A 24,212-nucleotide genomic window follows, 5' to 3' on the forward strand; every position below is an offset into this window, starting at 1 on the left:
CAACATCGTGGGCCGAAGGGCCTGTTCTGTGCTGTACTGTTCTATGTTCTAAAGGATTTGATGTGGTAACTGGAGATAAACTGTTTCCTCGGAGTGCAGAAGAGGATGCATAACTTTAAAATTAGAGTTATGCCATTCAGTCATGTTAGGAAGAACATCTTTACACAAGATTTTCAGAGAAATTACAGAATTTTTTAAAAGAAAATTACGAGAGCCTTTAAAGAAGATAGTTCAAGTATAGTCCAAGTACATTCCCATAAGGGGGAAAAGGGTCAACAAAAGCCAGGACTCCCCGGATGACAAAGCATATAGGCAGAAGAATGAAGTAGAAAGGGTGGGTGCATGACGGATACCAGTTTGATGGGGAGAATCAGGTTGAATATGAAAAGTAGAAGTAAAAAAGGAAGAGGGCAAAGACAATATATGAATAAATTGTTGGCTAACATAGAAGGGACTCCAAAAGCCCTTTTCTGCTAATCTGCCTGTAGGAGAAGCGATGGTGCAACTTAAAGAACAAAATGCAGATTTCCTGGTGGTGGCAGAAGGCATGGCTGAAGAACTGAAGGAGTACTTTGCATCAGTGTTTTCCAACCTTGAGGACTTTACTAAAGCTTTGGCAAATGAGGCAGCTGCCAGGCCACTGGACGAGTTAAAAATAAAAAAGGTTCCAATTGCTAACAGTCTTTTTGGTACAAATAGATAGGTCACCTGGCTGAGGGATGGGAAGAAACTGCAGAGGCGTTGGCCACAACATTTCAATCCTCTTCGGATATAGAACTCGTGCCGAAAGATTGGAGGATAAATTTGCCAATTGTAACTCTGGTGTGGGGAAGATTTTTAGAATTGATATTCCAGGAGAAAACTGACAGACTCTTGGACAAGCATTGACTAATAAAGGAGAGCCAGCATAGATTTGGTATGGGCAAATGGTGTTTGACTAAAGTGATTGAGTTTTTGGGGTGTGGTAACAATGGATGAGGGTGGTGCAATTGATGTTGTGTACAAGAACTGCTCGGTGATGAAGTAACACATTAGGGATTTTTTAAGCAAAATTGAAGCCCATGGGATAAAAAGATAACAGCAGCTGGGGTACACAGTTAGATAAGGAACAAAAATCAAAGTATTGTGGTGAATGAAACAATGACACTCTCCATGGGACCGCAGCTATTTTTGGTACACGAGTCACTTGATCCTGGGGATAAATGATTCAAGTTTTATGTCATCTACAAATCTGTAAGTGTGGTAAATGTCGAGGAAGATTGCAAAAGACTTCAGGAATGGCAGATACACAACAGATGAAATTCAATAACAGAAAGAGTGAAGAGACATAATACACACCAACACACATCTCAAAGGAGATGTTTCTTCACAAAACTTTGAAGGTGCCGGTCAGGATGTTAAAGCAGTTAATAATGAACTCAATGGAGGTAATATTGGGCGGGGTGTAAAGGCAGTGTGTGACCCATTGAATTAGATCAAAGTGATCCCTTGCCAGAGAGGACAGACCAGCAGCTCTCAGATCCTCGTCAATAGCCATTTTGGATTCTGTTGTTGGAGTTGGGCAGACAATCTCAAACCTCAGCTAAAGGAGAGCACCCATTCAAGTTCCCCCTTGAACCAACATTTTGGCCTCTTCTGTGTCCCCTCTAGTGCTGGTTTACTGAATAGCAGAATAGTTTGAGGGGTTGTGTGGCCTATCCTTTACTCACGTTCTTACTAAGTTCATCATTAACATATTTAACAATTAAGGTGAATGATAGTTCCAGCTGTTACATTTCCTCCACTGCAGGTGCACCTCTGAATTAGAGTGTTATCAGAAAATAAACGCATTTGTTTTCAGAATCTCAAATATGAAATAAAACAGTAAAGTGACACACTGATTTTGTGTAAGGTTTGTAAATCCAAATGATTTCTCCCTTCACTTTGTTTTCCAAAAGAGATCCTGGAGTTCTCTGCCTCCAAAGGCCACAGATGTATGGAACACTTGAAATTTTCAAGACGTATCGATTAGTTTTCTGTAAAGGTTTCCAAGACATATATAGGGCAACAGCAGAAGCTGAAGTAGAGATCCGCCATAATCTAATTGAATAGCAGAACACATTCGAGGAGCTGAGTTGCCTAATCCTGTTCTTCAAAGCTGAACCATGTAGAATACCTCAGAGATTGAATGGAATAAGTCAGGGAGTCAATAATCAGGTGAAGCCAAGCCTGGGTTTTAAAAGTCAGAAAGAGCAGAGAACACAAGAGTTAAGAGAAGGCCATGCAACAGTGGTTGTCTTGGGCTTCAACTTCACTTTCCTGTCCTCTCTCCTTTGAGATCAAAAATCTGTCTATTCCAGCCTTAAATATATTCAACAATAGACCACGCACAATCCTCTGGCAGAAAGAATTCTAAAGATTCACAACACAGTGAATACATTTCTCCTCATTTAAACCCTGAACAATCGTCATCTTTTCTCAAAGTTGTGCCCCATTGATCAAGATTCCCAAGCAAATGACACAATATTTCAGTACCTACCCTGTCAAGCACCTTCAGAACCCCTCTCATTCTTCTAAACTGCAAAGAATAATAGGCCGAATTGATTCAGCCTCACGTCATAGGGTAACTCTCTCATCCCAAGCAATGGAAAATTGAACCAGATAAAGAGCTCAGTATGGAAAGGAAAGTGAAGGAGAGCACGTGGAAATTGTTCAAATATTTCTTACGTCCAAGTGCTTCTGGTTGATTGCATAGATGATTTGCAAATGTCTCGGCAGAAGATGCTCGAACATCTGAACTGGCCAGCGTTCCAGAGCTTCAGGTAGCACCGTGTGGTTGGTATAAGCGCAGGTTTGTTTGGTTATATCCCAAGCCTTTCAAGAGAAAAAGGAAAAAAAAAAATTCAGTACAAGAGTAATGTGAGGCACAATAAATGTAACATGCTTTGGTGATTCAGGTAGCTTTGGCCCTATGATTACCAAGCTCACCACCATTGGTGTCTTCCTCATCTCATATCTGGGCATGTTGTAGACTAATTGATAAAGATTGATTGTTCTGATTAGTCAACGATGTGACTACCAAGATGGTCTATGTACATACTTGGCGGTTTTATGTTAAATGATACTTCAGCCAATTATCTGGCTCTTCCCATTGAATAGACTAGTCCTTTCTAAACAAAAAGGGAGAATTAGCAGTATCCACTAACTAGGTGGTGAGCACTGGCAGAAAGTTGATCACAAATGACTGAATGGAACCTGCACTGATGAGCATAATTAGGAGTATAAAATCACCTTTGTAGTTCAGTTGCCTAATTTCAGAATTATTTGCCAGGATGAAAGTCTTACTTGCTTTAAAGCAGCCTCTTTTAGGTCAGTAAAACTCAACTAACTCACTTATGCCCTTCCAGGGAAGGAAACCAGTTGCCTTTTTACAGCCCTGTTTACATGCAACTCTTCATCTCACATCAACATGGTTGACTCTTAGCTGCTCTCTCAAGTGGCCTAACTAGCCATTCATTTGTGTAAAACCGCTATCCAACCCAGACAGCAGCAGTTAAGGATGAAGGCTCACTTCAAATTTTCGGGACAACAAGAAATGGACAATCATTGCCAGTGATGTTTAAAGAATGAATAAGAGTGAGAACTCAATGTAGATTAGAGACAAGCAGATTGAAACAGATTTCTCAAACCAAAGTGTTCTTGATCTTGATGATGAATGGATTGCTTTCCTTCTTCCCCACTCAGTTCAATTAAAGGCGCATTGTCCGAAAAAAAAGGATGGTGCAAACTGTGCCCGACATAATGTGATGCTGTGCTCCCTCACTGTGCTGTTAACTTCTCTCCTCTCTTCCCAAACAAAAACAAAATCTCTTAACTGTCTCTAACAGTTGCATGTTATTGGCGGCAGCTGGGTTTTCAATTTCAGGTTAATTTAATTATTTTGTTTGAAATGGCTGCTTTGTAATGATTCAACCTCTGGCGTGTTAAAGTTTTATACAACAGAGTGATCGCTGGGCTACTTCAAAGGATAGTTAAGAAGTTAATGTATTTAAAGTGGTTGCATCTCTCCTGGTATAATGTCTTATGATCCATAGTGACGCAAGTAGAGAGATTTGGGGGCTTTTGTTGCTCTTCCATATTAGACCTGGAATAAGCAACACCTTCTTAATAAACCTACATCATGTTTTACTACAACCACTAGTTGTAGGGATTCATTACTCTTCTCTGTGGTAGCTACTGATCAATGCGTAACAGGGTGTACCACGTCATTGGGGAAGTGGAGTCACATGGAGGCTAGAAAGGGTAAGGATGCGGGTTTCATTCCCCCAAGAACATTAGTGAACTAATTAGGGTTTACTGGTCAAAACGGTAGCTGCTTTACGCAGGGAAACCATTGATACAATAGCACAATGGAGAAGCAGCCTCCCTGCTGTGGGCTCAGGAGAGGCATCTGTCAGAACAGACTGCACATGAAATTTCCAGCAATAGGCTAGGTCACAGCCAGACCAGATCCCAACAAGTGTCAGGGGGACTAGCAGAGTAAATACCTGGGGTTACGGGAATAGGGCCTGGGTGGGATTTGTCAGTGCAGGCTTGATGGGCCAAACGGCCTCCCTCTGCACTGTAGGGATTCTATGATTCTAACAACGACATAGTCACTCATGTAAACTAAATTTTGCTTTTAAGATTCTTGTACAGAACACAAATTAGAGATTCAATAGGATGGGCAGTCAGCATCTCAAAATAAATTAAAGTTGTAGCTCATGAAACATATTGGAAACCTCTCTATGACCAAGCTGCTTTGATTATCTGCCCTAATATTTCTTTTTGATCGACAATGTTCCTGAGAAACATCTTTGGACGTGTTATTACATTAATGGGACTATACAAGTACATGCTACTGTTGTTGCAAAGTGCCAAGGATGGTGTTTACTGGCTTGAAAATGAGAAATGGAAATTACTCGTCAAACCCATACCTTTTCCCAATCTAGTTTCTCCACATCTACCAGGATTCTCATCAGCTCGGGAATGGCCAGGGCCGGATGGGTGTCATTGAGCTGAATGGCAACCTGTGAACAAAGGAATATCAACTTTAATACAAACAAAAACAGAAATTTCTGGAAAATCCCAGGCAACATCTGTGGAGAGAACACAGAACTAATGTTTTGATCGTGGGAATGTGCTGTGTGAAACATGGCTTCCATGTTTCCTACATTACGAGAGTAACCGCACTTCAAAAGCACATTAACATCCTGGGACAGTCTAGGGTCATGAAAAGCACTATATAAATGCAAGCGTTTTCTTCTACATTACTGCAGGAGCCATTGGCATCATGGAATGTGCCTTGCTGCTGCAAATAGAACATAGTTTACACCTCAAAGTGCGAGGTGTTTCATTTTGGTAAGAAGAAAGGCAACATAAAATTAAAAAACATTCTATAGCGAGTGCAGGAACAGGAAGATCCAAGGGTACACGTGCACAGATCACTGAAGTAGGGCAGGCCGAGAAAGCATTTAATAAAGCACACAAGATCTTGGGTTTTATAAGTGGAGTTTAGAGTACAAAAGCTAGGGAGTTTGGATAAACCGATATAAACACCGATTCTACCTTAACTGGAGTATTGTGTCAACACTGGGCAACAGACTTTAAGAAGAATGTGAAGGCATTGGACAGGATGCAGAAAAGATTCAGGAGAATGGTTTCAGGAATGTGGAGCTTCAGTGATGCAGATAGACTGAAGAAGACTGTTCTCCATGGAGAAGAAAATATTAAGAGGATATTTGATAGAGGTGTTAAAAATCAAGAGGAGTCTGGACTAAGTTAATAAGGACAGGATAAAACTGTACTAATTGGCAGAAAGACAGATCTAGAATGCACTGATTCAAGATGATTGGCAAAAGTAGTAATGGCGACGAGGATTTTAAAAAAAAATGTAATGAGTGATTACCCTCTGCCTGAGGGTATGCTGGAAACAGAAAAATCATTGCTTTCAAAAGGACCATTATTAGAAAAGGAAACAATTACAGGGGTACAGAGTAAAAAGGCAGGCAATTGGCTGGAATCTCATCACTGTTCATGCTGCCGGGATTTTCCCATCCTGCTGCAGTGAACGGAGATATGGCTGACTGCCATATTCTTTGACCTCACTGCAGTGGGAGCGTGGCGTGAACGGCAGGTAAGATTGCACCCATTGAGTTTCTTTTATTCTTTCATGGGATATGGGCTTCACACTTGTTGCCCATCCCAATTGCCCTTGAACTGAGTGTCTTGCTAAGGTATTTCAGAGTTCTTTGCTGTGAGCCTGGAATCACACGTAGGGTTTTTACAACAATCCACAATTGCTTCATGGTCATCATTTGACCTTTTAACTCCAGGTTTTTATTGAATTCAAATTCTACCATCTGCCATAGTGGGATTCAAAATTGGTCCCCAGAGCATTACCCGGGCTCTCTGGATTACATGCCCAGTGACAATTCCAATACATCAATCCTTGGTAGAGAGCTAGCACAGACAAGACAAGCCAAATGATCTCCTTCTGTGCTGCAACCATTCTATGAATCGATAACCTTGCTGCCAACTGAAGGCACACTTCTCTCAACTCATTAATTTATTCTGCCCTTCCTGTTTGGCAGAGCAATCAGTCCCATTAGCAATCAAAGTCCATCGATTTTGGCATGAAAACAATTGCTTGGTTATGCATTTTGTTCATCTTATTGAGTCATCTACACCAATGCAGCTTCTTTTTCTTTTTAAATATCAGGAACAAAACCAGCTTAAATTGATTGGGATAAGGAAAAACAAAACAGAATGGAAAGAAAGAAACAGGTAGATGGACATAGAAGAAACTGAGAAATAAATATTGCGGGTCATTGAGCCATAATGGCACTGAAGAAATTAATTTGGTCCATCAAGTCCTTCCCAGTTCTCTCGAGCAATGTAGTCAGGCCCAGTTCCTGCTCTATCCCTCAAGCCTCAAAAGTTTATTTCCCTCAGGTTTTCAACAAATCTTCTTTTCAAATCAATTATTGATCATTTCTGCTTCCACAACCTTCATAAACAGTGAGTTCGAGGTCATTACCACTCACTGCCTAAAAAGTGTTCCCTCAGTTCTTGGCCAAAACCTGAAATTTGTCCCCCTCGTCCTTGTACATTCACTAATGGAAAAGCTTTTTTTTGGTCTACTTTATCTAAACTTGTCATAATCTTGTACACCTCCATCAAATCCCCCCTCAAACTCCTTTGCTCCAAGAACAACCCGAGCTTCTCCAATTCAAGTCTGTAGCTGAAATCCTTATTCTTAAAATCATTTTGATAAATCTCCTCTGTACATTCTTCAGGACCCTCACATCCTTCTTAAGGTGTGGTGGCCAGAACTGGATGCAATACTCGTGTTGTGGCCTTAGCGGAGCTTCATAAAGGTTCAGCCGATCTACCCTGCTTTTGTATTCCGTTCCTCTATTTATGAAGCCCAAGATTCGATATACTTTATCAATAATTCTTTCCACCTTCAAAGATCTATGTGCATGAATTGGATAAGTATCTGAAGAGATTAAAATAACATTTCAGAGCTATGAGGAAAGGCATGGACATAGGATTAGTTGGGCAGCTCTTACAGACAGTCTGTTCTACTCGTTCCATAATTCTGTGAACCCTCAGATCCCTCTATCCCTGAACACTCTTCAGAATTGTGCCATTAACTCTATATTGCCTCTCCCTATCCCTTCTGTCAAAAGGACCTCACATTTCTGTATTAAATTCCACTTGCTACTTATCTGTCCATTCTGCTCGCCTATTTCTGCCTTGTTACAGGCAATTGCTCACTAACACTGCTTGCCACACCTCCAAGTTTGGTATCATTTGCAAATTTTGGAATACTGGATAAAATTTCAAACCATGTATATATTAAAAACAAAACAGTGGTCCTGGCTCGGAAACATACATACCACTGTCTACCATTCTCCAGTCTGAAAAACAGCTATTTGCTATGACTCACTGTTTCCTACTCTTAAATCACTTTTTAAATCCAAGCAGCCATGGATCCTTCTATTCAACGAGCCTCAATTTTCTTTACCAGCTTTTTATGCAGTTGTTTGTCAAACACTTTAGAATTCATGTCGACAACATCCACTGCATTCCCTTCATCAACCTTCTCTGTTACTTCATCAAAACATTCAAGCACGATCAGCCTTTTACAAACTGGTACTGGCTCTTAATTACTCCAAACCTTCCCAAGTGTTGGTCTTTTCCCCCTGGCTACTGTTTTTAAAACCTTACCCACCACTGATGCTAAACTGAATGACCTATAGTTAAGAACAACATTCTTACACCCTTTACTATGAATCCCTACAATGCAGAGAAGCCATTCGGCCCATCAGGTCTGTACTGACTCACCGAAAGAGCATCCCACCCAGACCCTCCCTTCTGCACTATCCTTGTAAACCCACACATTTACCATGGCTAAGATGTCACTATGACTCCCCAACAACAGGGGGGCGGGGGAGAAAAAGGAGAGAGGATTATCGCAAGTCCTCTGCTATCACCACACCCACTTCCTTTACCAACCTGGGATGCAAGCTGTCTGGACCAGGTGACTCACCTCCTCTCATAACCAGCCTTGCGCGGTACCTTTATCACTCTGCTTCTATCAATTTTTGACAGCATCCTTGTTCTTATTAAACACTGATACAAACTTTCTCCAAGTATTCATAGCCTTGCTCTGCATCGCTAAGCATATAAGCCTTCTTTATTCCTAATAGGGCCCATCCCACCTCCTCCTACCCATTACTATATACATGCTGGTCAAAGACTTTTGGGTTCCTTTGTATGTTAACTGCCATTATATTTTCATATTCTAATTTTGCCAGATTGGGGTACAGGGATGTAGTAGTCTTGCTGGAAATGTGCAGAGAACCTCCCTCACTTGGACTGCCAAGCTTGTGTTGGAAAGATTTGTACGTTGATAGTCAACATGTTTGGTTGCGTTGTGAACACCTTCCTTGGCCATCATGTCATGGGGAGGGACTCAAATCCAGAGCTTCTGGTTCAGATGCAGGAATGCTACTGATTGCGCCTCAAGACCTCCACAACTTCCTCCCTACTCCTGAAAATTTGACTGCATGACCTCAGTACCTTCCTCTCTATGCCACCAGAACTGACATGCACCACAACTCCTGGCTCACTCACTTCCCCCGGAATATTTTGTATCCCTCATGATCTCCTTTACCTTAGCACTGGAGGGCAACGCACCCTTAGGACTCATGATATAGAATATAGGTTTATAGAATGCCCATCTGTCCCCTTAACTATGGGATCACCAATAAGAACTGCATCTCCGATGTACACAAGAAACAGGAACAGAAGTTGGGCCATTTTGGCCCATCAAGCCTGCTCTGCCATTCAATTAGATCATGGCTGATCTATCTCAGTGCCACTTTCCCGCACTATTAGTTTCTAGAAATCTACTGATTTCGGTCTTGAACATGCTCAGTGATTGAGCTTCCACAGTCCTCGGAGGTAGAAAATTCCAAAGATTCACCATCCTCTAGTGAAGAAATTCCTCTTCATATCAGTTTTAAATTGTTTGGCGCTTATTCTGAGCCCGTGTCCCTTAGTTTTAGACTTACCAGCCAGGGGAAACATCCCACCTACATCTACCCTGTCATGATTCCTTTTATGCTGCAATAATTCTATGTTTATTGAAATTGGTGATTTTTGAAGCTTATGTTTAAAAATATACTTGCATTTATATAACACTTTTATGTCCTCATAACTGACTCCAATCTGTTTTGGGAAGTTAAGTAATTTCAAGTGTAGTGACTGTTGCAATATGAAAAATGCAGGAGGCAATTTGCACAGAGCAAGATTCACAAACAACAATGTGATAGTAATCAGATTTATCTGTTGATGTTGACAGGGATAAATATTGGTTAATGTTGGTTCTTCTGCTTTTTTCATAATACTCTGGGTCTTTTTAAAAATGTAAAATTTATTCAGTTTGTGTATACAACTGGAGAAAGTTCCTGGCTTGTGCCCTGTTGTGGGAAAGACACTGGGGAGTGAAGAGGCGAGTTATGTGGTGCAGAATTCCCAGCCTCTGGCTGGCCCAGTATTTATGTAGCTGGTCCAGTAAAATTTCTGGTTAAATGTAATCCCCAGGATGCTGGGGGTTATAAATATTGCAAAATATATTAAATTATGCTGCAGATAACTTCTGCTAATGCATCACCTTTGGGAAGCTTACCTTGTCTGGGAAAGTTTCAAATGAAGTTCGGACTGGATCCCGACAACCAAACTTTGAGGACTTGAAGCGACGGATGATGTCCTGGAGTGAGGCAGCTACCACAAAGTATTCTTGCTTTAAACGGAGCTCTTTACCTTCAAAGAACTAATTGGTATGATGATATTTAACTTTCTATCACAAAGTCAACAAGCTTAAGGCAAATGTACTAAAACATTGATAATGGTCCCACTGCGTTGCATGGGCCCAATCATTTTGTGTGGGGGTGGATTGGGAGACAGAGGAGGAAAGCAGGGTCACTAAAGAGGGGCTGAAAGACACTGTCTCACTTTCAAATATTATACAATAACCATGTTAGGCAGTTGAAGTGGAAAATATTTGCTCTATCTATCTCGCCTAATCTTGGCTCATTTCTCGTAACCCTCAAACTAACTTATCCACAAGAGGACATCTAGTTGTTTCTTGAAACCCAAGGAGTTTTACTGTTCATCTCTCATGCCAGTAATTTGTTCCACGTACTTACCCCCGCCACCTTTGATTTTCAAAAAAAAACATTCCTCTTGCATTTCTTGTAAACATGACCTGTGCTCAAGGCCACATTTTCCAAGAAGACCACAGCAGAAGATCAGCTAGCGCACACAGAGCAGCTATCAGCAAGGCCTGGATTTTCAGAATGACGGGTAGCCCCTCCGCCATTGAAAAAAATGGTGGAGGCCGAAATATGGAAGTTCCACCCCTGAACATGGCACCTCTCATTTTCATTGGGTTAATTCAAAATTTGAGCATGCGCATTACAGCCCGTCAATTATGCCTTCAGTAACGTCCAAGTTTCATTAGCATGCGCAGATTAGACTTGGCAGTAACTTGTCTAAGTCTGCAACAGACACTTCGAACTTTATTTAATCTCAGCGTGGGTCCTGAGGTCTGCCCATGATGTATACTGAGAGAGTTGGCATGTAGGTCTAAAAGATGGTGGATTGGGAAGCATGGATTGGCACGATATTGATATAGGGATTGTAAAGGGGCCATGGGGGTGTTTACATAGGCATGGTTGACATGCAGGGTGCGAGGGGCAATGTGGAGAGGCGGGGTGAAAGAGGCAATGGGGGCCATGGGTAGAGGCAGGGGAGGAGTGTAATTAATAGGAGCCACAGGTTGGAGAAGAGGAAAGAGGCAAGAAGGGCTATGAGGTAGAGAGTCATGGGCGTAGTTGGTGCGGGGACATGCGGCATCAATACAGTTCTGGTGCACCAAGACAGGCATTTTGACCAGCTCACCTCTGCAATTGGCAGCCAGGACATTTCCTCCCTGGTTGAGTTCGAGGAGCTGGGGATTGTCCCAAATCTGCCTTCCTGGCATTGAAAATTCAGGCCTAAAGTGTCCACTTAGAGTTGCATAAAATGGAAGGCAAATGGGTCATTGAGCCAATTGTTCTATCCCTTTCCTCCAAGTTCCACATGAGCTTCCCCCTACCTCTCAATTTAACCCCATCAGCATATATTCCCCCTCATATGTTTAGCTAGATACCCCTCAAATACATTGATCCTATTCACCTTAACTACTCATCTTGGTGGTAAATTTTGTAGTTTCTCCTGAATTTGCCAAGCGGAAATATCTTCTCTAAAACTACCCCTTCATAATTTTTAAGAACTCCATCAGGCCATTTTTCAGCCTCCTCTTTTCTAGAGATCATTTGAAACACAGAAGCTTTAACAATTAAAAGGGAAAGTATTGCAGAGCAATGGCAAAAGAGTAGAGTGGGACTAACTGGTCAGCACATTGAAGAAGCTATGCATGCATAATGGGCCAAATGGCCTCATGTTCTTTAATATTCTACAATCAGCTAATGCTACACCCCCCCCCCCATGGCAGTCTTTTCTTTCTCATAATCTTTGACATCAGCATTAAGCAAGGGTGCAGGAACTTTGCTTCATACGAGAGTATTTATCAAAGTGACATTGCAACTCTTTTAGGATAGCTGGCACCATCTTAAGAGAATTATGACAATTGCTTTCTGGGAGTGCCTTGATGTTTGTGGAAAGTCTCTAGTGTAACTGGCCGAAATTTAATGGAGCCGGCCAGCGTGGCTATGATGGTAGGGACACATGGAGAAACAGGTGGGAATATCCACATTCAATTCCCAGTTTTGGGAGAATTAAGGGGGGGGGGGGGGGACTTGTTTGGATTTAATAGTGGCTCGAGGATTTAATGGGACTTGCGCTGTTTTTGTGCCTCTTAAAAGGGCTGTCCAGCAAATCCACAAAACCTGCCTGATTAAGGGACCCAGCATCAGGAGGGGAACGGCCACGGAAAAATCCATTCCTTTCCCTTGCATCAAAACCCCTTTGCTTCCCACTCGCCTCACTCAGTCTCCTGGGATCCAGTAATCATTCATTGCGAAAGCCTCAGAATTATTGGCACCTGTTAGTGCTGCCACCGCCAATGGAGACCAGCTGGCCTCGGATTGTGTTGGAGGCAGATATTGCCCAGTTAATTGTCTGACTACACTTCAATGTTGCAGGGCCACCCGATTAGGAGCAGCACAGGGTCCCACCACATTGATCCTATTCATTCCAACTGTTGGGGAAAACCCCCATCATAGAATCAAAATTCCACTCATTGCTTACAGGAAGTGGGGGATGGAGGTGCGGTAAACAGAGAAGCAGAAGTTCAAAATGGCATACTTACATTGTCGTTGGGGTACAGCACTCGAGATATATTCTCAGCCAGGTTACGATCCAACACAGCCTGGATATAGTCACCAACATTAACTATGAAACAAAACACACAACTTTCCCCATTTAATATCACCAGTACAATGACCTGCCCATAGAAAAGTTCAGTGCAGAAAGAAGCCAGTTTAAACCAGCCAATAAAGAGAAAAAACCCCCCAGCCATTTTACCAATATGTCAGGACTGTATTCCCACTGCCACCACCTCTACTGGGTCTGGTCTGTTGGTGGGTCAGGAGTTAGGACATGTTCATGGATGGTGATGGAGGAGTCTGGGATGTCGGTTGTAAGGTCTGATTCTGTGACCTCTGCTATTTGTGATATATATAAATGATTTGGAAGAAGGTGTAACTGGTGTTATCAGCAAGTTTGCGGATGACACGAAGTTGGCTGGACTTGCGGATAGCGAAGAGCATTGTCGGGCAATACAGCAGGATATAAATAGGCTGGAAAATTGGGCGGAGAGGTGGCAGATGGAGTTTAATCCAGATAAATGCGAAGTGATGCATTTTGGAAGAAATAATGTAGGGAGGAGTTATACAATAAATGGCAGAGTCATCAGGAGTATAGAAACACAGAGGGACCTAGGTGTGCAAGTCCACAAATCCTTGAAGGTGGCAACACAGGTGGAGGTGGTGGTGAAGAAGGCATATGGTATGCTTGCCTTTATAGGACGGGGTATAGAGTATAAAAGCTGGAGTCTGGTGATGCAGCTGTATAGAACGCTGGTTAGGCCACATTTGGAGTACTGCGTCCAGTTCTGGTCGCCGCATTACCAGAAGGACGTGGAGGCGTTAGAGAGAGTGCAGAGAAGGTTTACCAGGATGTTGCCTGGTATGGAGGGTCTTAGCTATGAGGAGAGATTGGGTAGACTGGGGTTGTACTCTTTGGAAAGACGGAGAATGAGGGGAGATCTAATAGAGGTGTACAAGATTATGAAGGGTATAGATAGGGTGAACAGTGGGAAGCTTTTTCCCAGGTCGGAGGTGACGATCACGAGGGGTCACGGGCTCAAGCCGAGAGGGGCGAAGTATAACTCAGATATCAGAGGGACGTTTTTTACACAGAGGGTGGTGGGGGCCTGGAATGCGCTGCCAAGTAGGGTGGTGGAGGCAGGCACGCTGACATCGTTTAAGACTTACCTGGATAGTCACATGAGCAGCCTGGGAATGGAGGGATACAAACAATTGGTCTAGTTGGACCAAGGAGCGGCACAGGCTTGGAGGGCCGAAGGGCCTGTTTCCTGTGCTGTACTGTTCTTTGTTCTTTGCTCTTGTTCTTTGTTCTTTGACTACGACTATGTCAGGGTATTGCTCGACTAATATGTGGGACAGCTCTCCCAATTTTGGGATGTTAGTGAGGAGAACAAATCAGCGATACCAGGGTTGAGTTGCCTTCATCACATTTGGTGCCGAGTCAATGCTGGGCAGTGGATCTGGTTTTATTTCTGTTTTGTGGTTCTCTCTCTGTTCAATATAACTAGGATGTGGAGATGCCGGCGTTGGACTGGGGTAAACACAGTAAGAAGTTTAACAACACCAGGTTAAAGTCCAACAGGTTTATTTGGTAGCAAAAGCCACACAAACTTTCGAGGCTCTGAGCCCCTTCTTCAGGTGAGTAGGAATTCTGTTCACAAACAGAACTTATAAGACACAGACTCAATTTACATGAATAATGGTTGGAATGCGAATACTTACAACTAATCCAGTCTTTAAGAAACAAAACAATGGGAGTGGAGAGAGCATCAAGACAGGCTAAAAAGATGTGTATTGTCTCCAGACAAGACAGCCAGTGAAACTCTGCAGGTCCACGCAACTGTGGGAGTTACAAATAGTGTGACATAAATTCTGATTCTAGGATCGCATGATAAAGACTCAGGAGGAAAAAAGCAGAAATATTTATGTGAAATAGTGTGACATAAACCCAATATCCCGGTTGAGGCCGTCCTTGTGTGTGCGGAACCTGGCTATCAGTTTCTGCTCCGCGACTCTGCGCTGTCGTGTGTCGCGAAGGCCGCCTTGGAGAACGCTTACCCGAATATCAGAGGCCGAATGCCCATGACCGCTGAAGTGCTCCCCAACAGGAAGAGAACAGTCTTGCCTGGTGATTGTCGAGCGGTGTTCATTCATCCGTTGTCGCAGCGTCTGCATAGTTTCCCCAATGTACCATGCCCCGAGGCATGGTACATTGGGGAAACTATGCAGACGCTGCGACAACGGATGAATGAACACCGCTCGACAATCACCAGGCAAGACTGTTCTCTTCCTGTTGGGGAGCACTTCAGCGGTCATGGGCATTCGGCCTCTGATATTCGGGTAAGCGTTCTCCAAGGCGGCCTTCGCGACACACGACAGCGCAGAGTCGCGGAGCAGAAACTGATAGCCAGGTTCCGCACACACAAGGACGGCCTCAACCGGGATATTGGGTTTATGTCACACTATTTCACATAAATATTTCTGCTTTTTTCCTCCTGAGTCTTTATCATGCGATCCTAGAATCAGAATTTATGTCACACTATTTGTAACTCCCACAGTTGCGTGGACCTGCAGAGTTTCACTGGCTGTCTTGTCTGGAGACAATACACATCTTTTTAGCCTGTCTTGATGCTCTCTCCACTCCCATTGTTTTGTTTCTTAAAGACTGGATTAGTTGTAAGTATTCGCATTCCAACCATTATTCATGTAAATTGAGTCTGTGTCTTATAAGTTCTGTTTGTGAACAGAATTCCTACTCACCTGAAGAAGGGGCTCAGAGCCTCGAAAGCTTGTGTGGCTTTTGCTACCAAATAAACCTGTTGGACTTTAACCTGGTGTTGTTAAACTTCTTACAATATAACTAGGCCAAGAGTCAACCAAACTGCTGTGGGCCTGGAGTCAGATTAAGACCAAACTGGGCAAGGACAGCAGGAATTATTAAACCAGATGGGCTTTTAATTCCAGATTTATTTAAATCCAATAGCTGCCGTGTATATGTAACATTGGTCCAGACTCCTGGATTACCAAACCAGAAACATCAGCAATACGCTACCATTCCCCTAGTCTGCCACATGGGTACTTACAACAATTCAACAACTCCCTAGTTACCTTTACACGTACCAGTTTAAAATAGTATTCAAATTCTCAATCTGGGATTCAAACTCAGCTGTATTTTCCCATTGCAGGTGATATTTGGGAGGTAAGAGCAGATTCCACGTCATGTTCCAGCTTGCCAAGAAATGTGATTTGCATTGGGTCAGGGTCTTAATGATCTTAGAGATGGGTCTGCTGCCCAATAGAGGGGATCGAAGAAATGAACCAATGCCAATTATTTTATATAAATAAATAAACAGCTCATGGTTACAGGAGTTTTCTGAGCATGAGAAAAATGAGTGAAGCCCAAAATCATAACAGCCATTTATTTTGCCTGATTTTGCAAAGTTCTGCTTTTACTTTTAAAGTCTGAAGCAGCTGGAAACTGGCAGGTTAGGAGGACTGGGAGGGAGATGCAGTGGAACTGATCAGAAACTCCAGACACATGCAAATCCTATAGTCTTGTGCAAACCTCCCTGTTATTGCTGAATTACTGTCAACCAGTATAAGGCAGCAACTTCAGAAATAAGAGAATCCAATGCAAGAGGTTGTGTAATACAGAACAGGGTACAACATCCCCGCACGCACTTATGTACACATGAGATACTACTGCATTGTGCAAGGGTTTAACCAATGCTCCTGGCTTCCCTAAAAGTATAGATATTTTTACACACATGGGGCTGAAGTAAAACTGCCCTGGAAAAGACGTGGAAAGCTGCATCTCCACTTCTACATTTGGTAAATAGCTAAAGTCAATCATCAAGGGAATTCAGTGGCACAATACAAGTGTTACACACCCTACCCATTACAAGGTTATATTTCATAGCACTCTCATCTCAGTCAGAAGGTGCTGGGTTTAAGTCCTATTCCAGAGATTCAAGTACAAAATCTAGGCTGACACTTCCACTGCACTGGAACAAGACGACAGAGTTCTTGCATGACCAATACTTATTGCCATTACTGGGTCAAAAACTTAGAACATCTTCCTAAAAGCACCACGCAGGTATCTACAATACATCTCTGCTGTGGTTCAAGGCAGTGGCTCACCACCACCTTTTCAAGGGCAGGGATGGACAAGTGCTGGCCTCACCAACTACGCTCACATCCCATGAAAACATTAAAGAAAAGGTACTGAAGTAGCGCTGTCCTCTTCGAGATCAGTGTCTCAGATGGGATGTCATACTTAGAGCCCATCTGCCCTCTCAGGTGAATGTAAAAGATGCCACGAATTATTGGAAGCAGAGCACAGAATCATAGGGTGGCACAGTGGTTAGCACTGCTGCCTCACATAGCCAGGGACCCAGGTTCAATTCTGGCCTTGGGTGACTGCATGGAGTTTGCATGCTCTCCCAGTGGGTGTGCTCTGGTTTCCTCCTGCAGTCCAAAGATATGCAGGTTAGGTGGATTGGCTATGCCAAGTTGTCCCTTAATGTCTCAAGATGTGTAGGTTAGTGGGATTAGCAGGGTAAATGTGGGGTTTGTGGGAGCTTGCTGTGTACTATTTAGCTACCATGTTTTCCTCAATTACAACTGTGATTACACTTCAAAAATACTTCATTGGTTGCAATGTACTTCGTGACATCATAGTGTTCCCTCTAATTTCCCACTGAGCACATGACATGTTTGTTGCACTGCAGAGCCCTTTTAAGAATGATGTGTTGCAGAGTATGCACGCATCTTAAAAACGAGCATTGCTTGTGCGTGTCCTGTTCCTTATGTTGTTACTGATTCTTCAGGGATTATGATTTATGATCATGATTTATGATTTATGATCATGATTCCTTCACCTTGGAGGGAACAATGCAAGCTCCTTCTTTCTTTGGGAGCAGAGAGCCTTTGATCTGATGAGGTCGCACCCAAGGCATTTTTATTTTCACTTGGAGAAATCTTTAATCGATTTACATATTGTCTCAATGTTATTACATTCAAACTGTGAAGAATGTCACAACAAACAGTTCATAGCACAGTGCCAAAAGTTCTCAAGTTTATAATCTACTCAGTGGAAACTCAGCACTTCAGCGAGCATGTCACTCGCCCATACTTACAGCACCATATAAAGGAGAAGAATGGTCAAGATTTTAACTATCTCACTCCTGTACTGGAAACTAACATTTCATTTTGATATCACAAAGGGATTAGAAAAGACTGGAAAAAGTTTATAGATAAACCTGTTAGTTTTCCTTGCTGCAAATTATGCCAGTACAACAAGAGCTAACATTTATACAGCATCTTTAACTGAGTAAAAATATCCTATGGTATTTTACAGTGTAAATCAAATGACAGCAAACCCAAGAAAATGATATCAGGATGAGGGGCAGATTTTATGGAGAGTCACGACAGAAAAGCGAGCTGGGGAGGCAGAGGGTTTTAGGGAGAAAAATCCAGAGCTCAGAACTCAGGTGGCTAAAGGCACTGCCACTAATGATGAGCAAAGGAATTAGGGGATTGAACAAGAGGTCAGAGTTGAAGGAAGTTCTTGGAGAGATGTAGGTCACGGTGATACAGAAGGGCAACTCCAAGGAGGGATTTGAAAACATAGGAAAATGGAGGCCAGTTGACAATCTCCAGAATTATGAACCAGCCAATCAGATAACAAAGCTTCTATTCACTTTCCAATTGGCATGGAAAGGAGGGTGCCAAAAGAATAGACAAGCAGTGGCAGGAGTGTTGGGACAGAGCAGTTAGAGGTCATTAGATGGTACTTCCTGGAATATGTTCAGAGCTGCCCAGTGTGGGGACCCACTAATGTTTCATGAGTAAATTTTATTTATTTGTTTCATTACATGACAAGTTGGCCTCATTTTAGTGTCTTTGAAAGGAATGTTAGTCAGTACACGCCTTGAAATAGAATCTGATTTGACACAAACCAGGATTGAGTAACAGGATTGGAATCTGCTTTCACTGTTTAAGCTGCATTGCTGGCCCTGCACCAACACCCTTCAACGATGGGCTTGTTTAGCAGAGTGCAATCTGCTTCCGAGGCTGCAACCATCGTGGTGTTAACTCTCCAAACAATTCTGTACACAGAACCTGCAGATATAGGCAAAGGCTGGCAGCCAGAGACTAAGGAAGACCTTTTAGAAATATTGAGACTGGTTTCAATTTGATGGAGTACCTTCACAGAACACAATGGAACAACACCTGTCACAGGTCTCATTTAGCAGTTTGCTTGCTTGGTGGTAACCTCTAGCATCAATTGATGTTGGCAGGTCACACTCCAGTGCAGTACTAAAGATTGCTATACTGTCAGAAGTATATATTTCCAAATAGATGTAAACAGTTTGCCTTCTCAGGTGCACTTAAATGATTCCATATTTCAAAGATCAAAAGCATTCTCCCTGCTATCATGGCAAATATTTATCCATCAACCCAACCTAAAACAGATTAATTGGTCATTTATTTTGTCGTTAGTGGGATATTACTGTGCATAAATTGGTTGAAGTAGGTTTTCATACAAATAAACATGGTTCCTTAACAGTCACTGGCTGTATTGCACATTAGAGAATGTCCTGAAGTCATGAAAGGCTCTGCATAAATGCCATTCATTCTTTTTGAACCAATTTTGATTCCACATGTTGGGCTAAAAATTGACCTTTGCTGGTTTTGATTTACCGCTCATTATATTTTGGGGGCCATGATCAAAATCCAACTCAGCAGTTCTACACAAGTATAAGCCATGGTTTGTTTGTATTATTAGAAAGTTTACAAGAATGGTTGATCTGGGATCATGCAGCCCATGAATTGAAGGTAACCAAGTTGAGACTGGTGACAGGGATAGTTGTACAAGTGTGCTTCACTGACGTTGGACAAAACATGAAAATTTGAAGTGCAAGGCATCCTAGTTATCCTTCAACCCACATTAATAAAACAGATTATCCGATCATCCCAACACTAAAATAAAATACAGCAGGTGCTGGAAACCTGAAATGAACCAAAAATGCAAAAAAATATTCAACAGGTCCAACATTATAATTCTGTTTCTCTCTCTAAATGATGTTTAAAGTCCATGACCTTTCATTTTATCTGGCTGCAAGATCTTGCTACGCATAATTTGACTACATCTTTTCCTGTGTTACAGCATTGACTACACTACAGAAGTACTTCATTAACAATGAAGCTTTGAGACATTCTAAAAGCTGTGAATGATGTTATGTTAAAAGTAAAGTCCTTTCGGTCTATAAGACTTGCCTCAACAATGCTGGAGGATCCTCATGGGTTATTTGGCCTTGTCCACCTAGACCTCGGTTATAGAATACACCAATAAAGAATTTACAAACCCGACTGTTCTGTGCTGCAAGGTAACCAACTTACAGAACTGTGCTGGAGTGGTTAAGCACTGCTGCTTCACAGCGCCAGGGACCCGGGTTCAATTCTGGCTTCAAGTCACTGTGTAAACTCCACACATTCTCCCTGTGTCTGTGTGGGTTTCCTCCGGGTGCTCCAGTTTCCTCCCACAGTTCAAAGATGTGCAAGTTAGGTTGATTGCCATGCTAAATTGACCCTAGTGTCAGGGGGATTAGCAGGGTAAATATATAGGGTTATGGGAATAGGGCCTGGGTGCGATTGTGGTCGGTGCAGTGTCGATGGGCCAAATGGCCTCCTTCTGCACTGTAGAGATTTTACGATTATCCAAGAATTAGACATTAAATTTGGACACGGCTGTGTCCAATCAGGGAGAAATACTTCAGAGGCAATAAAAAAAATTTTTTCTGTGCAACACTAGGTGGGGGTGGGAAAACAATAGCTGTTGATTGAGTGGAGTGGTTAGAGGTCGCGTGCAGTAACCTCTGGGAACATGTCAACACAGAGTTGGCAATCCATAAGAAACACAATGTGCTGAATTCAATGCTTCAGCAAAACAGGAGGGTGTGGGGGGGGGAATCACCACTCTATTCCCATTGGACACTGGATGTCAACCCAGAATTCAGGCTGGAACTCTGATCTCCTGCTCATGGGGGCTGGGAATACATCTAACGGCATAAGAGATTTGATACCCAGCCAATTGTTTCGCTGCAGTTCTTCTAAAAATAGATCTGAAACTGGCTAGCTGTACGGCACTGGTCTGTTTTCGTGAAAATAAACAAGGTTCTTTAGCCACATATTTTTGTTTGGATGAAGAAACAGTTATTTACATTTGGCAATCATGTCCTGAATCTGTGACCCTACATCTTTGTATTACCTCCTGGCTTGACCCATTCCCAGCCTTTTTTCAGATAGTTCAAAGTTATTTGCAACCCTTCCCATCCGTACACAGCGAATGCCTCATGGCAAAAAAGGCTTTGTTTAGCAACTTCTTTCCCTCCTTACATAGTGCATTCACTAGTTCCAAACACTTTTACGGATCATGCCTCCTCCTCCTCTCACACACTGCCTCAGGTAGTTCAAACCCAAACCCATTACCCTCATGCACAATGGGCAGGATTTTATGCTCTCCTCTGTGGTGGGTTTGGAGGCAGGGGCATTTAATCAGGCAGAATACTGGTTGATAGGGACACCATCACCTCTACCCCGATTAAGTCCCTGGTGGGAAGGCCCACGGTCTGCCTTTCTGTCCTGTCACCAATTGAAGCCTGTAGCAGGGGATGTTGAAATCCCTGCTTATTCAGGGGCTTTTAAACCAAAGTAGGTTAGTTTAAAATAGGGACCATGATGTGCCTTATACCAAAGGTATTACGGTGTGCCTCCCACATATATGAAGGTATTGTCTATTAAACACAATATCAATAGTTGTGAATTGTTAACAAATATTGTAATTTTAAAATGTAGTTTTGAATGTCTTGTAAGCTTTGGCCAAGGGTGGCCCTAAAAGCATAATAGGAAAAAGCAGAACCAGACAGGCCACATTTGCTGGAGCAACTAAGTATAGAACCTACTCGGTGAAAGGCTTTGGAAGACACCAAGATAGTGGTATGCATAGAAGGATTTAATCGCAAATTAAAATGAAGGACCATTCCATTCTTTACTCTTGGCCTCTGTGGCAGCTGTGACGATAAGGTATAACTAGTTAGGCAAAATTCTCCCTTTCAGTTTCCACAGCCAAGTGGCAAGGGGGAACCTTGAACCTGTCAGACTTGCATAGGCAAGGTAGTAGCAGGGGGAAAGATTTCCAGGTCCAGTTAACCAATGAGTGCCTAATTATGCTAAGGGCTAAAATGCTATTGACCGAGGTAAAGTGTGCATTAATGTAATTGGATCATCCATTTGGATGACAGGTGGAGCAGGGAATAAGAATCTTTGAAAATAGTACATCAGAAGTGTTCATGCGATGTAATTTCTGAGTGAAGCTGGAATCCATCCCACATCTCTCCCCCAATATGTACTGGTCAAATAAAGAACGTCTTTAACTACATATTGTCTCTCGTAAGTCTTTGTGTTTAGCTGGATTTGGCTACATGTAGGACCCTCCGGATTGGATGCCCCAGTGAATTCCCCTAACAAACCCCTTCAGGGTAGTTACTGAACCATTAGGGGCTTCATCTTGCTACAGCTGGAAATGCACCATCGGCAGCCAGGCCCGTCGCCATGTGGGAAGAAAAGTGAATCGTGCAAGCTGCTTATGGTCTCAAAGAATGCATCCCCCGCAACTAATTCCCAGATCCATCTACCTACCTGCAATCAGGCATTTCCCTAAAACCTTCCCTCTTGAATTCCTGATCACACCACCAGGTCCCCTAAAACCCACCCCATTGATCCCTAGAGGCCTCCAAATCCCCATCCCTCTTATAAGAACATAAGAAATAGGAGCAGGAGTAGGCCATCTAGCCCCTCGAGCCTGCCCCGCCATTCAATAAGATCATGGCTGATCTGACGTGGATCAGTACCACTTACCCGCCTGATCCCCATAACCCTTAATTCCCTTACCGCTCAGGAATCCATCCATCCGCGCTTTAAACATATTCAGTGAGGTAGCCTCCACCACCTCAGTGGGCAGAGAATTCCAGAGATTCACCACCCTCTGGGAGAAGAAGTTCCTCCTCAACTCTGTCTTAAACCGACCCCCCTTTATTTTGAGGCTGTGTCCTCTAGTTTTAACTTCCTTACTAAGTGGAAAGAATCTCTCCGCCTCCACCCTATCCAGCCCCCGCATTATCTTATAAGTCTCCATAAGATCCCCCCTCATCCTTCTAAACTCCAACGAGTACAAACCCAATCTCCTCAGCCTCTCCTCATAATCCAAACCCCTCATCTCCGGTATCAACCTGGTGAACCTTCTCTGCACTCCCTCCAATGCCAATATATCCTTCCTCATATAAGGGGACCAATACTGCACACAGTATTCCAGCTGCGGCCTCACCAATGCCCTGTACAGGTGCATCAAGACATCCCTGCTTTTATATTCTATCCCCTTCGCAATATAGGCCAACATCCCATTTGCCTTCTTGATCACCTGTTGTACCTGCAGACTGGGCTTTTGCGTCTCATGCACAAGGACCCCCAGGTCCCTTTGCACGGTAGCATGTTTTAATTTGTTTCCATTGAGATAGTAATCCCATTTGTTATTATTTCCTCCAAAGTGTATAACCTCGCATTTATCAACGTTATACTCCATTTGCCATATCCTCGCCCACTCACTCAGCCTGTCCAAATCTCTCTGCAGATCTTCTCCGTCCTCCACACGATTCACTTTTCCACTTATCTTTGTGTCGTCTGCAAACTTCGTTACCCTACACTCCGTCCCCTCCTCCAGATCATCTATATAAATGGTAAACAGTTGCGGCCCGAGTACCGATCCCTGCGGCACGCCACTAGTTACCTTCCTCCAACCAGAAAAACACCCATTTATTCCGACTCTTTGCTTCCGGTCGGATAGCCAGTCCCCAATCCACTTTAACACACTACCCCCAACTCCGTGTGCCCAAATCTTCTTCAGCAGCCTTTTATGGGGCACCTTATCAAACGCCTTTTGGAAATCCAAAAACACCGCATCCACCGGTTCTCCTCCATCAACCGCCCTCGTCACATCTTCATAAAAATCCAACATGTTCGTCAAGCACGACTTTCCCCTCATGAATCCATGCTGCGTCTGATTGATCGAACCATTTCTATCCAGATGCCCTGCTATCTCCTCTTTAATAATGGATTCCAGCATTTTCCCTACTACAGACGTTAAGCTGACCGGCCTATAGTTACCCGCCTTTTGTCTCCTTCCTTTTTTAAACAGCGGCGTAACATTAGCCCAATCTCTACATTCTCAGG

The 24,212-nt window shown here is 43.0% G+C and overlaps 1 protein-coding gene across 1 annotated transcript in view; it reads right to left on the reverse strand.

Annotated features, from left to right (window-relative positions):
• pygb (phosphorylase, glycogen; brain) overlaps positions 1-24,212 on the reverse strand; it is a 91,645-nt gene that overhangs the window by 30,128 nt on the left and 37,305 nt on the right. The window contains exons 7-10 of the mRNA XM_078230211.1: positions 12,905-12,987; positions 10,220-10,363; positions 4,956-5,048; positions 2,707-2,853 (exon numbers count right to left, since the gene is read on the reverse strand). Of these exons, the coding sequence (XP_078086337.1) occupies positions 2,707-2,853; positions 4,956-5,048; positions 10,220-10,363; positions 12,905-12,987 (467 nt within the window). The remainder of the gene's footprint in view (positions 1-2,706; positions 2,854-4,955; positions 5,049-10,219; positions 10,364-12,904; positions 12,988-24,212) is intronic.

This window comes from Mustelus asterias, chromosome 15 (genome assembly GCF_964213995.1).
Source record: "Mustelus asterias chromosome 15, sMusAst1.hap1.1, whole genome shotgun sequence".
Lineage (NCBI taxonomy): Eukaryota > Metazoa > Chordata > Chondrichthyes > Carcharhiniformes > Triakidae > Mustelus > Mustelus asterias.